Raw genomic sequence first — 15,281 nt, 5'->3', positions numbered from 1 at the left:
GACAGCTCTGAGCCAGACACACTGTAGCACACATGCCACCGACCCCAAACCACCATCATTTGCAACTTTAGTGGCTTCGAGCAAGAGCTCATTGGAGAGCAGGATGGAGGTCTGTTGTGTTTTCTGATGAAAGTTGGTTCTGCCTCGGTGACAGTGACAGGTGTGTGTTGGTTAGAAGAAGGCCAGTTGAGGGCCTGGAAACAATCTATCTGTGTGCTAGACACACTGGACCTACGCGTGGAGTTATGGTCTGCGGCACAATTTTGTGTGACAGCAGGAGCACTCTTGTAATTATCTCACACATCCTGACTGCAAATCTGTATGTCAATCTGGTGATTTGATTTGCTGTGCCGCCGTTCATGAACAGCATTTCAGGGGGTATATTCCAATGGGATAAAGCTTGCCCACACACTGCTGTTGTAATCGAACATGCTCTACAGGGTGTCGACACGTTGCCTTGACCTCCTGGGTCTCCAATAGAGGACATATGGGACATCATCTGACAACAAATCCAGTGTCATCCACCACCAACATTAACCATCCCCGTACTGACTGACCAAGTGCAGCAGGCATGGAACTCCATCCTGCAAACTGACTTTTAGCACCTGTACAACACAATGCATGCATGCTTGCATTCAAAATTCTGGTAGTTACTCCAATTATTAATGTACCAGTGTTTCAAATTTGCAATGGCTTATCTCACACTTAATGTTATTCTGTGATCTTGCAACATTAATCACTTAAATATGCTATCCAAACAAATGTATTCCCAAAACTTCATTACTCTTCATTAATCATTTTTTGGTGTTGCAACGATTTCCTTCAGTGCATATCCTTTGCTGGGCACTTATTGTCATGCCGAGAAATGGAGGACATCCTATCCAATGTCTCTCTCTCTCTCACTACGGAATTCTGCAGCCCACCCAGTCTATGAAATGTACTTGTCAATCTTATGCCACACCTACTCCCAATTCCTTGTTACGTGGCCCATACCCCTGCGGAAAATCAATATGCAAGACCCGTCTTATGCACCTACTCTTTTCCCACTTTGCCCTCTCCATCCAACACAACAGCTCTCTCCATTCGACTTGCAGTGCCAGTTCACTGTAGTCAGCCAGCCGGGAGATGCAGCTAGGCATGTGTATGTGAGTGTGTATATGTATTATGTTACCTCTGAGGTACAATTCACATCTAAATTAGCAACATACATGCCTATTGGCCAAAGATATCAAGGGAGAAGAGGGGGGATTGGGTGGGGGGGGGGGTGAAGGGGGGGGGGGGGGGAGGGGCAAGAGTGGGCACTTGTCCACCCCAGGAATCTGTGGTAGAATTTTTATTAGCTTCAGAATTCTCACATATAGAAATGATTTTTTGTGGTTCTACTCAACCGCAGATTTAGTGTTACTGAATGAGGTGGGAAACACTGTGCCTTTCGTAAATCCTACACTGTTTTGTTGTCAGGATGTTTACAGGAAATTATATCATGTTTTACCATGACAGTGGTTTCAGCGTGTAGTGCAGGGTTGGCCAGAAATTCTGTACTTGTGCAGAGCTGCTGAACATGTGCAGCTTCCTTCTCACATTATGCACACTTACTAGATGTGTAAACAGGGAAATGAAACTGTCACCATTCATTTAGTGTGTGTCTTGAAGCACAGATTATGCTGCTTTGCTTTACTCAGTAGCAGGGATACAATGTACCTGTGGCACACTTGTGCTCTTTTCACAGTGTGCAATGCAATCATGGAAAGATATTGTGTTATTCCATTGCCCTATCAACAAATGTCACAGTTCTAAAATAAAACATGAAAAGAAAAAATGCCACTTTAGGCACCTAAATATCCTTCATGGCAAAGGTATCAAACGTGTCTCTCAATAATGAAAGGATAATTTTTAAGCATGTAAGTATACCTTGACCAACCAGTTTACCAAATTTTTCAGTTAACAATGGCAACCTATATAACATGGAGCACCATGAGGCACAGTTAGCAAATAACAATTTTAAATTAGGAAAAGAAACAAATCCGAAACAGGTTTATCATTGGTGATGAGAAACAATAAAGTTAATGTCGGGCACAAAAGCATGGCACATTGGTAAACGTAAGCAGTTGTAAAGATTTTCATCATTAATGCTCAATCAAAACCCTGATTTGTTCATTTTAATTACGGAGAAAAATCTTTCACACATGTAAGTAGGTCGAAACATGGACATAACTCTCTCAGCTTTGTGATGCAGGTGTGTAAATTCTTGCAGTGGAAAGTTTTCACAGAATATTCCTGTACTTCGTACTACAAAGAACTTGTCTTTCAACTGTGTATTGCACTAAAGGACAATCAGTTCCATCTGTAGGTGGAGCATCTTCAACTGATGCTGAAAACGGCTGTGCAAAGCAACAAATGATAGGAGACACAATTGCAATGTCTACAAATCATGCTCAAAATTGCTCCTTAACCTCTACAGTTATTGATATGTGTTCTTGAAATTTAGCACTTTTTTGGACCAAACCAAGGACAGGAAAATGTGCAGTGTTTTCAGACAATAGTTGGCTCTCCCAAAGAGCAAGCTTACTTTCCAACACATCATAAATTAAATTATTTTTACTTTGCAAACTAACATTTAGGGTGTTCACGTGAAATGCAATGCCCATTAGAAGTGGAAGGTCTGATATCCAGCAAGGATCTTCTAATTTTGGTTCACTCTTTCTCTTCTCATGTAAGAAATATACTACCAGCCAAATGTAAATAAAAAAATCTTTTCAGCATTTCACTTCAACTGAGCCAGGGAACTCCAGTAAAATAAGGTAATGTTTTCAGAAAGTTCACAGCATGCACAAAAATTTGCATGACGTTTTCTAACTTACCGGTTTTGCAAAAAATGCACCTGGTGATGGATAAGCCCATATGTTTTCAGATAGTTTACAGTATGCGCAACAATATGCATGACTTTTCTAACGTTACTGATTTTGCACAAAGCACCTCTCGATGTAGATTGCACTGAATTCCATATAATGTCTCTTTTATGTGTCCTAGGCTATGAGTCCTCTCTGATGGCTTGGCATTGCTGGTGCTCCATTCATGGTCACTCAGATTAACTGATTCCAGTCCATACCGACACCATCAATTGCTTGCACAACAGCTTGGAGTTTGTCTACACTGTCATAGTTTCTTTCAAAAGCACTAAGTCCAAAACTGCCTCTGTTACACACAGAGCATTTCAACACCTCTTACGTATATCACTACCTGAGCTGCATTGGAAGAACTGCTGCTTCATGCAGTGCAACAGAGAATGCAACAAAGTATTTAGCATTATTTATTAGCTGCCTGTGCACATCGTTGTCCATAACACTTAAAGGTCGTGTCACTGTTTGTTTGGAAACATCGGTTTCTTGAAACCTGCTAACATTTGTGGGACACAAAAGTCCTGCAGCATCAATGAGACAGTCTTTTACAAACTCCCCTCCAGAAAACGGTTTTCCAGATCTTGTTACTTTTAATGCAATTTTGAAACTTGCTTGCAGTACAGATATACTGTGATTGTCATTCTGGAAATTTGAAAACAGTACATTGTACAGTAAAACAGATACAAATATAACACAAGAAATGAAGAATTCAAGCGGTGGATTGTATTAAAAACCTGTTGAAATTCCTCATCTATTTTCTTATGCACACTGAATTTGGCTTGACATTCTTCACTGAAAAGTGCATTACACTCATCTTTATGAAATGAGTTTTAGTATCTTTCAATTGTGAACTTGCACTTGCTGCCTATTATTTGGTGGCACAGCAAACACTGAGTTTTCACCTACAGCTGTAAATAAGAATTGCAGTTCCCAGTCATGTTGGACTGAGAACACAGCTCTCCCATTCTTTGCTTTTTCGTAATACTTGGCTTTTCTCAGTACGTCCCACATAAGGCCACAGCCACCAGAGGGAAGAAAGCTTGTGTGTGCTTCGTTCCTCATAGTACCCTTTAAACAAGCAAGTGGAATCACCACTGCTCATTTGGTATACTTGCATAGTCACAGATGTCACTGTTCTGCTTTGCCTGCTGGCTGAGATGTGCACACCTGTGCCACACTTCCACACTTTTGCACAATATGCAGCAGTGGGGTGGCCATGATATACTGCAGTCTTGAGGAATGTAAACCTTTACAGAACATTACCAAAATAGAGCATCTGGCCTTTTCTCTGTCGCTTCCTGGTGCAGCCCAATGAGCTACAGAAAGGGACAGTTCCAACACTCTGCACAGCACAAATATAGCTGCAGTACACCAGCCCAATAACCATCCCCAATTTCCACAATAACAGCCCTTACTCTTGCTGCACATCTTAATCTCAACAGTACATCTGCATTTGACGTGTTGAGGCTTGTGAGCCAAACAGTTATGAATTCTATAGTCCAGTTTCATTAGCTACCCAGTAACATGCCAAACAAGGAAGGTGAGGATCTATTTGGTCCAATCCTAAGCTGTTAAGTGATGTTTTACTGATCAATATGGTGGTTTCTGAAGGTTTCCTACATCCATATTTATATTAACACCATCAAAACATATAGTTTGGATACACTAATGAAATATGCTTACTTTTAACATTATCAAAACATGCCGATCTGTTATAAAAAAAATGGCACTTTTGGAATCTTGCCTCCCCTTGGAGAAATTTCTATGGCACTTACACTATTGGCAAGACAAATCTCAACTATCTGGTACATAGTTATCCTTACTTCTTTGATTATTTAAGTTCCACCTATGACTTTCAATTCCATGCAACTTAAACCCAGATTTAAGTTACTTGAACAGTCAACAGATAGCCAATATTTGAACTGTTTTAAGGATCTTATTCAGCTACAGGAAGTAGGATGGAATCAGTATAGACATTTTGCTTCTTGGCATTTGTTGTCAGTGAGAGTAGACAGAGAAGTTTTTGGTACAGGGTAGGTGTAGTGGGTAGGTTCTGAAAGGGTGCAACCCATGCAAGCTTAAAGAAGCAGCTGTAATGTAGTCTCACATTTAGGTTTAAGATGTTAAAAGGAAAGGACAAACAACCAAACAGGTCAACAACAAACTGCAAGCCACAAAATGAAGTCCTTACAAACTAGAAATGAAGTTCTTATAAACTATGTTTCAGAAAACTATGAAGGATAGGGTAATAAATGAAAAAGTAAGGGAAGGGGTTGGAGCATAGACACCCTTGGAAGAAAAAGTAACAAAGGCCCATCTGAGACAATTTGGCCATGTCAAACAAATGGGCAATGGAAGTCTAGCATAATAAACTGGGCAGTAGTGGTCTCCCCCATCTATATCTTTAGCAATTATGAAGATGACGACCAGTTATGCAGAACAACACTGTTATTCTCAGTCATCCAAGATGCATTCTAAAGTAAATTCTTACATGTATGCATTGCAAATTCAGTCAAGTATAAGGTCCTATCCCATTCATAACAGCATATAAGTCTGCTGGGAAACAGGAAATTTGTAAACTCTTTGCGGAACTATGTTATCCTGCCATAAAATGAAACACAACTTTTATTTTGTGACATTGCACTCCCAAATAACAGCCAGGCTGTCACACATCTGCCACATTTTGGAGGAGTGCATTGGTAGGACAATGTGAAGTCCTTCACTGACCAAATCGTATGAGGAATCTGTGGTTAATAAACATTTGGAGCACTTCTCCAAGTTTCAGGAATGGGACTCTCCGAAGATTCCAGTCAAAGTTCCTCTATGCTTCTGATCCATTATATGCAGGTTCATCATATGTTCAATATCTTCAAAATATAAAATACAAAAGGACCACTGATAAAGTAAAAATTAAGGTATTGCATGTTGTCTTTGGCCCTTTCTCACCTATGAGAGTATGCTTAAACATAGTTCTCTTGTACCTGTATTTGTTGTTGTATAAATGTACAGATATTAGCTTAAGCTGTTTAAAACCAAATGTTTCAGATAACAATGTTTGCCTGTGTCACATTTAAGATGGCAGGACTAACAAGGGGAGGCAACAATGTTCAGATCATGTATTTACTTCAAACTTAGCACCCCTTTAGTAATCTATTAGGACAACACAATGTGCAAGTAGTAAAGCATACTACTTAAGCTGTCCTGAGAAAATCATAATAGAAGTTTTGTGTGCTGAGTATGAACCAGTGAACCACCGTTCGGATCATCACACAGTAGCTGTCAAGTGGTTAGCATTGGAACTCCATATTCAGAGGATTTCTGGATCAAGTCCTGCTCTTTCTTTGATTTTTATTTTTTAACGTATATTTTTTTCAACACTGGTCATATTATTTCATATATATAAGATCTGGAAGATAATATAATGAAAAAATATGTGTATTTGTATGAACTTTTATTGAATTTCTGAAATTATTTGGCTGTTTGATCATTTCAGTTATTACAACAAATATTATAATTAGAACTATCGACAAGTAAATGACCAAATGCAGTAAGTTTTCTTGAAAATGTATGCCTGTTGTGATTTGTCAAATTCTTTATACATGTAATAGGGCAAGATGCCTAGAACTGTTGTGCAGCTGAACGTTTCCACCTCCAGGCGTAGAGATAGGCTCCTTTCGGCAGCTGACTTTCATAGTGGTAAGACCTTGATAATATAGCAACAACAAACATTGTATGTGCTAATTGTTTGAAAATGACAAAATTTACATTTTTACTTCAAAAATGGAGGTGACTCCCAATTCTTTGATTAGTGTGGTTGGTGAATTGTATGAAGATTCAATATATAATGTCGCAAAATTTCACTTAAAAGATGCATTTGTGTACTGTGACAGTCTTCTTCAAGAAGCAGTTCTTGTTAATACAGAGTCATCAGCAATGGTTTCTGCAGGTTGGAGAGTAACTTTATCAGTCTATCATTGAAATGCTAGGAGAAAAGATACTTATTACTAATGAGGACCTCATTCAATCAAACTAAGTAGATAAAGAAGGTGCATTCTATGTAGTTGAAGATTTTTTTTTTTTTTTTTTTTTTTTTTTTTTTTTTTTTTTTTTATGATGAGGATTATGAGACAGCCAAAAAGAAGGGAAAAGCCAGATAGATTCTACTGAAGACAAAAATAAAAGTAGTGAGGTTGGCAAAAGAGTACCCCCACATGGAATCTACAGACTCACCAAATAAAAGGATCTCGAAGATTAAAAAGGAAAGAAGATTTGAAGAGGTGGAAAACAACATAAAAACTGGAGGAACAGTGATAAATAAATATGCAATAATTGATTCATGGACCAATGACTGCTTCATGGGGGCTTGCAAGAATCAAGTGATTGTACATTTTTATCAACTTTACATTTAATTTTTACAATCTTCAACATTCGTGTTTAAATAACAAATCACAGTAATGAAATGCAACCTTGATTTTACTTGCCAGTTAACAACAAGAAACTTGCAGCAGTGGACTTTGGCTGCTGCAGGCTAATATCAATTGGAAAACTTTATCTTTAAAGCATAACAGGGAGTCTATGTCATGGTTAGAAATGCTAGAAGCTGCAAGGAAGTTTCAACTGCAGGCAAAGGCAATTATCCCAAATTTTGAGAAAAAATTTGTGATTAATACAGACGAGACAGGCCCCATCAGATCTGATTTTTCTGGAGCAAGATAAATTTTTTCAAAGTGTAATGCCCTTAGATGATTTTTAATGATTTTAGATGCAAGATTTATGCAAAAATATGTACCCGTTTTCAAAATGTATTTTGTACACTATGCTTCTTTTAGTGAAATAAAATAACTAGTTTTTAAATATTCATTGTTGTAATAAATAAACTGGTCTTTCAAAAATTACCATGCAATATAACAATAATAATATTTGTTTATGCAGTGGAATATAGCTCACCAACCACTTACATATATTCTGGCAGCCACATGCTGCTGTGTACTGCTACACTGACTTGTTGATAGTTTTATAGTGAAGCCCAACAGTTAGCAGCATTTGTATATGATAAAAAGACTGAACATTCACAAATGTGTACATGAGGTTTCCACTGGGGAAAAATATTTCTGTTCTCTCTAAGAGACAGTAAAATTTACTGTACAGAGTTGTAGCCAGTGGGTCTGAAACGAGTAAAAGTGCTGAATTCCCTCAGATTTTGTGAAATTCATGAAAATTCCTAAGATTTCCTTGATTTTTCTAGGTGAAATATAATTCTCTGAGAATTCTAGGTTTTTCAGGATTGCCATCCTGACTGCATATGCAGGATCTTACTGAAACAGTATAGAAAAAGACTACCTTGGATAAGATTTGTATTGACATAGATTAATTCTGCTGAATGAAATAAAGGATCGAATGTAGAAATGTGAAGTCCTTGTGCAGTTTCCAAGTTAAAAATACAGGTGCAATGACAAGGGAAGCACCTGATGTGTTAAAAACTTCTTTAAGTTTAGGTTAGATGACAGATATGAGGTTATCAAAGCAAATTTTGCAAGTAGTGGATCCAGGCAGGTGGTACATATTATCCATATGATGCTCTTTGTTGATGCCCACATCAGCTGAAGACAGAGTCATTCTCTACCAGAAAAATAGCTCTCCACTGCATATGCCTAAGGAAACAGATAACACCAGACTGAACATTCATAAAATTTGAGATTTATTTGGGAAAATCTGAAAAAGGACCTTTAAATAATGCTGACACCATACCAGTAGACAGAGTCTTCGAAGAAAGACTGGAAGTGTCTTGAGAAATTACATGTGGGTTCTTTTAGTATTTCTTCAAATCTGAGTCAGGCTCGCAGGCTGCTTAGGAGCTTACTACAGTTTCATCTGCATGCAAGAAGAAAATGTTGATGAAAGCAAGAGGAAAATATAGTGATGAAAGAGAAACGGCAGCACAATGAAGAATTGTAACAAGGTTACACAACCTTTTCACATGATTTGAAGCTTTTTGCTCAAACCAACTCATATTTCCATTAGTACTGAGTAATATGACTGTTATATATATTGTAGATGGTAGCCAGAGTTTGCAGAATGAAAGAAGATTCTTAGTACTACTACAATGCTAAGTAGAACACATTAATTAGTTACTGTATTAATTGAAAGTTGACCATTATACAAACCTCAACAGTGTATCCACTACCGTCTGTTTCTTTTTTAGAATCACTGTTATCTGTATCATTGACACCCTGTGTAGAGCCTGCAAACATCTTCTGATGTACTAGTTTGAATTCCTCCATAAGCTGTAGAGACAAATACAGGGCAGTATTTAAATATACTATAGATCATATTCTATTGCAGATTTATAGGAATATTATGCAGACATGACAAATTATAATACACTGATTACCTTTTATGTATATATTCAAAGAAACCCCATACCTGGTCCAAGGTAACAATACTACAAAATACAGGTACAATACATTTCATTTTATTGCACATATAGATTTTATATTTTTTCAGTGATAAATTTAAATGACAGTATACATTTTTTTCTTTCATATTCTTATTCAACTTCTATAATTTTAGTAAAATATAATAATTTATGTTAATTATGAGACAGAAAATAAAGAAAAGTACAGAATTTATTTTCAGACTAATGCTAAAAATAATTCTACAGCAGCATGGGATCCACAATAATTTTTCTCAAACATCTGTATTGTGCAACACTATTGTAGCTTTCAGAACCCTTCCTTGAGGAGGGGAGAGGGATGGGTTTGGGAAGGTTAAGACAGATATGGTAGGTTACACAGAGCCCACTGAGACTCTCATCCTGGAGGCGGCATGAATTGTACTTTCTTTTTAAGCTTCCCAACCCATCCCTCTCCTCCCCAAGGAAGGAACTAATAGTTCTAAAAGCTAGGATAGTGTTGTCACTTTCATAAGTGTACATCAGCAGTACAACACATTTCACCTCCTGAAGGTAAGAGCTGGCTAGCAGTTCTGCCCAATTTATAGTTTTATTGACTGAATCTTTCTTTGGTACAATTAATATTGTAAAAACATACATAAGACCACAGAAGAGTCTTTTAGGCAATACACAAAGTGACTGCACTTCCAATGCCTCACAATCAGTTATCTTATACAAACAAATGTTTGGATGCATATATAGCTCCACCTGCTAACACTTAAAGCAGTTACCCAATTTTGAGGAAAGGGAGGGCATTACTTTTGTGGCAAGCAACAGCTCAAAACTCGTGCCTGGTGCAGACATTAAGCAGACATTCAAAAATGTTGTCTGTGACTTTCAATGAGATGATGCTACATGGTCACAGAATTCCTACATCCTACACTGCTACTGATGAAACTGCACTATTTAGCTAGCATTGCACCAGCTAACATTTGTGAGGAATAGCAGCCCACAGATAAAAGACTAAGGTACTAACACCTCTATCCAGTGTGCCAATGTTACTGTATCATATGGATGTTTGCTCTTTTGTTGTGGGTTTAATAAATTCACTTTATTGCTACATTTGAAAATCTAAAGCTGCCAAAATAATTTGCTGGTGCGTATTATACTCTTGCACTTAGCGTATAAATGTCATTCGTGGAATTAATATATGAATGTTCATGATGTAATTAATGTTTTAATGTGGCTATATTAATTGATTAAGTATTAATTAAAACATAGGCAGTTGCTTGCATTCAGCTGCCTGTACCAAGCTAGTCTGACACCCTGAGTCATATACAATAAAGGAAGAAAGATTAGGGTTCAATGCCCCATTTATCTTATGATCATACAAATGGAGCATAAGCTCATATTGGGAAAACCAACTGCTTTTGCCCTTTTACAGGAACCATCCTCCAATTTAGAGAAATTACAGAAAGCATATATCTGTATGGGCAGACAGGGATAAATGTGCAACATCACAATGTCTGATATGCATTGTAATCAAAATGAGGTAAACAACATTTGCAAATCACCACTTATCAGCTATGATGGGTCAGTCTAATGAAGCAGTCTCCTACAGATTACATTTATGTCCCTATCCACTGTGTTCACTCCTGTCTTCCAATAAAGGTTGTACAGCTTGACATGTATACAAAATGAAGAACTAAGCATGCATACAGGACTCTCTCGCAAAAATCTGCCCAAGTAAATCTTTTAATATTTCTGGTATCAAATAAATTAGAAAAATACTACTAAATTAGTCTGTTCTCAAAAATATGTGCAGTGCACAATCAAAATTTAACTGAATTTTTGTGTGAATTTAAGTTCTGTTCCAAAAACAATCTGATCTGTAAGAATCAGTCAGTTATTGACATACATGAGATGTATGATGTATGAGACAGGCAAAATACCCTCACATTTCAAGAAGAATGTCGTAGTATCAATTCCAAACAAAGCAGTTGCTGACAGGTGTAAAAATTACTGAACAATCAGGTTAATAAATCATGACTGCAAAATACTAACACTAATTCTCTACGGTTAATAAATCATGACTGCAAAATACTAACACTAATTCTCCACAGATGAATGGGAAAACTGGTAGAAGCAAATCTTGGAGAATATCAGTTTGGATTCCAGAGAAATGCAGGAACATGCGAGGCAATACTGACCCTACGATTTATCTTAGAAGATGGGTTAAAGAAAGGCAAACCTACATTTATATCATTTGTGGACTTAGAGAAAGCTCTTGACAATGTTGATTGGAATACTCTCTTTGAAATTCTGAACTGAGCAGGGGTAAAATACAGGGAGACAAACACTTCTTACAACTTATACAGAAACCAGATGGCAGTTATACGGGGCAAGTGGCATGAAAGGGAAGCAATGACTGACAAAGGAGTGAGACAGGGTTGCAGCCTATCCCCAACATTGTTCAATATGTATATTGAACAAGCAGTAAAGGAAACAAAAAAAATGGAGCAGGAATTAAAATTCATGGAGAAGAAATAAATACTTTTGAGCTTTGCTGATGACATTGTAATTCTATCAGATACAGCAAGGACTTGGAAGAGCAATTGAACAGAATGGACAGTGTCTTGAAAGAAAGATATAAAATGAACATCAATTAAAGAAAAACAACAAGGATAATGGAATGCAGTCAAATTAAATCAAGTACTAAGAGAATTTGTTTGGAAAAGGAGTCACTTTAAGTAGTAGATGAGTTTTGTTGTTTGGGCAGCAAAATAATTGAAGGTGGCTGAAGTAGAGAGGATATAAAATGTAGACAGCCAATGGTAAATAAAGCATTTCTGAAAAGAAATTTGTAAACATCAAGTATACATGTAAGTGTCAGGAAGCCCTTTCTGAAAGTATTTCAATGGAGTGTAGTCATGTATGGAAGTGAAACATGGACAATGAACAGTTTAGACAAAAAGAGAATAGAAGCTTTTGAAATTTGGTGCTAAAAAAGAATGCTGAAGGTAGGATGAGTTGATCACATAGCTAATGAGGAGGTAGTGAACATAATTGGGGAGACAACAAATTTGTGACACAACGTGACCAAAGGAAGGGATCGGTTGATAGGACACATTCTGAGACATCAAGGGATCAATAATTTAGTACTGGTGGGAAGTGTGGGTGATAAAAATCACAGAGAGTGACCTAGAGATGAATACATTAAGCACATTCAGAAAGAAGTAGGTTGCAGCAGTTATTCGGAGATGAAGTGGCTCGCACAAGATTGAGTGGCATGGAGAGCTGCATCAAGCCAGTCTACAGAATGAAGAACACAACACATGTATTCAATCTTTAATACATGATAGTCAGCAGATAACTGGAATTACATCACAAATATTACAAGATTCAGAGTCATTCTGAAGAAGTGAAGTGTCTGTGCAGAGTCCATGCTGTGTGAGTAGAAAGAACAGGAGAGAGAAGGAGACCACAAACCAATTACTGCAATGTGTTTTGTGTCCTGCCACAAGCATAATGGAGGACCTCCTTCCAGGAACACAGGAGGAACATGAAATGACAAGGTTGTTTGCAAAGAAAAAAGTCCATTTTAATTTATGTTAGTTTTGTTTTCATCATAAATGATTGTATTTACTTTAATTCAGTCTTAATTTGCACCTATCATGATAAATGGAAACCAAACTCTTCAAACTGATGCAGAAAAATTTCATAACTGATAGTTATGTGCAAAGAAACTAACAAAAATTCCTATACCTGCTGTTTATAAACTTTGACTATTTCATACAGTTGGATTGTTATCAAACTTATAAAATGTTAGAAAATAGCCACTAACCTGTTCATGTTGTTGTCGCTTTTCAATACTGATTGATGGTTTATTATTTCTTTTGAGTTCCTGGGAGCAAAAATCTTCCACTTTCCTTTGCTGTAAAAGAAAGATTATGATTAGGAATCAGTCTTTTTAAAATGAAGAAAGAGTAGCATTCACTTCACTTATTTACCAGTACTTTACACACAATGTTTTGACTGTGATTTTTTTTCTATTACTCACAAAGCAATAAAATAAACTGGCACAAAGTTTGGATTTCTGTGCGTGTGTGTGTGTGTGTGTGTGTGTGTGTGTGTGTGTGCGCGCGCGCGCGTGCGCGAGCATACGCATGCGTGAGAGAGAAAAACAAAGAGAGAGATTTAGGTTCAGTCATTCTACTAGAAGCCCAAGTTACTGTCAATTCTGGTAGCGCCATGTCAGAAAATTGATCTATTTCAACTACAGATCAGTGGGGACTTATTGCAGAGTATTTTCTCATGAAGGATGCAGTATCAATATTTTCAACATTCATTCATGAGCATGTAGCATGAGATTATTTAAATAACTATGAATATTTACTGTGGGTTAGAAATGAATTTATTGACTTATTTCATTTTCACTACTAGAAGCCAGAGATACAATACTTGAAGGTATAAATTACCTACACTATCTTATTCTGACAACTGAAAGCATTAAGTTTCTACCATCCTGCTATACAGCTGTGCCACTGCAGGATGCATGTGATCATGACTTTCACAGAGTAACCAATATTTTGAGGGAACTGTTCAGTCAAAAAATTTGAGATGTTCACTTCATGAGGAAAAGGCTCAGTTAAAAATAGATAATTTCAGCACTTCTAGTCTCATATCACTAACGTAACCCAAACATATAGTTTTCATTGAGAAATGTAACTAATGACATTTCATGTCTCATGACCTTCATAGGTAACTGTGTAAAACATGTGGCTAATATAGCAAAATTATTTTTAAAATCAGTTACGTTTATTTCCTATGGAGACTAAATAATTTTTTTTGGTGGAGGTATGCTGTGCTGCATTGCACTTGCAGCTGCTGACACAACTATAGCATATCCAGTGGCATATTTATCTATATGATAAGTATTCCATGCCGTTGTCTGCAGTATGAAAATTTTATTCTCAAAATAGCATTTAGGATCTCTTACTGGTAGCAATATGTTAACATCAGTTTAAAGAAAGAGTGAGTATAGACAGGTTTAATAATGTTCAAAATGTGCATTTTTTTATTCTAAAATGAACAAGTGGTTCATTCTATGGAAAATCCAGGATGGATTGCAACAATACCAGAGAAGGAAAGTTGCTGCTCATCATATAGCGGAGATGCTGAGTCGTGATAGGCACAATAAAAAGATTCACACAATTAAAGCTATCAGCCATTAAGGCCTTTGTCAGCAGTAGACACACACACACACACACACACACACACACACACACACACACACAAACGAAACTTGCACACACGTCTGCAGTCTCAGAGAGCTGAGACCACACTGGAAACAGCACCACCAGTGCATGGTGGGACTGGCGACTGGGTGGGGGTAAGGAGGAGGCTGGAGCGGAGAGGGGGAGGGATAGTATGGTGGGAGTGGCGGACAGTCAAGTGTTGCAGTTTAGACGGAGGGTAGGAGAGAAGGTGCCATCTGAGGCATGGGAAAACAATCAGGTGTTGTTCTGAAGTTCAGCTGATGATAGACACTACAAGGGTGCCATCTATTGTTCTTCTTAGGAATTATACGGAATGGAGAGGCCCAACTACTATTTGAAGGAGATAGATCCCTTGTGCTAACATAAAGAGAAGTCTTGCTTTGCAGTCTTTAGTTTCTTTGGATACAGACAATGAGGCCATGCATGAACTGGTGGTCCTGGCATAATGACAATGTAATGCACCACTGAGTGTCTTACCAGTGCTGGCTAGGCAATTGACAGGTGACTTCAGGGAAATGGCAAAGCATGCTGTTGTATGGTGAACCACTTTGATGCCAGCAACACAGTTGGCATTGCATAGAGGCACATATTATATAATCCAGCAGGCATCGATTGCAAAGATTTGGGAGAAGAATGTAAAAAGATAAGAGGACCTATCCAATAGCTGGGTACAGCATATTGGCAAATGATCTCCATACAAATTCTTGTGAA

At 37.5% G+C, this 15,281-nt stretch overlaps 1 protein-coding gene across 1 annotated transcript in view; it reads right to left on the bottom strand.

Moving 5' to 3' along the window:
• LOC126474187 (serine-rich adhesin for platelets-like) overlaps nucleotides 1-15,281 on the bottom strand; it is a 382,843-nt gene that overhangs the window by 32,229 nt on the left and 335,333 nt on the right. The window contains exons 11-12 of the mRNA XM_050101650.1: nucleotides 13,136-13,225; nucleotides 9,065-9,184 (exon numbers count right to left, since the gene is read on the bottom strand). Of these exons, the coding sequence (XP_049957607.1) occupies nucleotides 9,065-9,184; nucleotides 13,136-13,225 (210 nt within the window). The remainder of the gene's footprint in view (nucleotides 1-9,064; nucleotides 9,185-13,135; nucleotides 13,226-15,281) is intronic.

The sequence above is a fragment of the Schistocerca serialis genome, chromosome 4, assembly GCF_023864345.2.
Source record: "Schistocerca serialis cubense isolate TAMUIC-IGC-003099 chromosome 4, iqSchSeri2.2, whole genome shotgun sequence".
NCBI classification, from domain to species: Eukaryota; Metazoa; Arthropoda; class Insecta; order Orthoptera; family Acrididae; genus Schistocerca; species Schistocerca serialis.
This window is presented reverse-complemented; position numbering and strand designations above follow the sequence as displayed.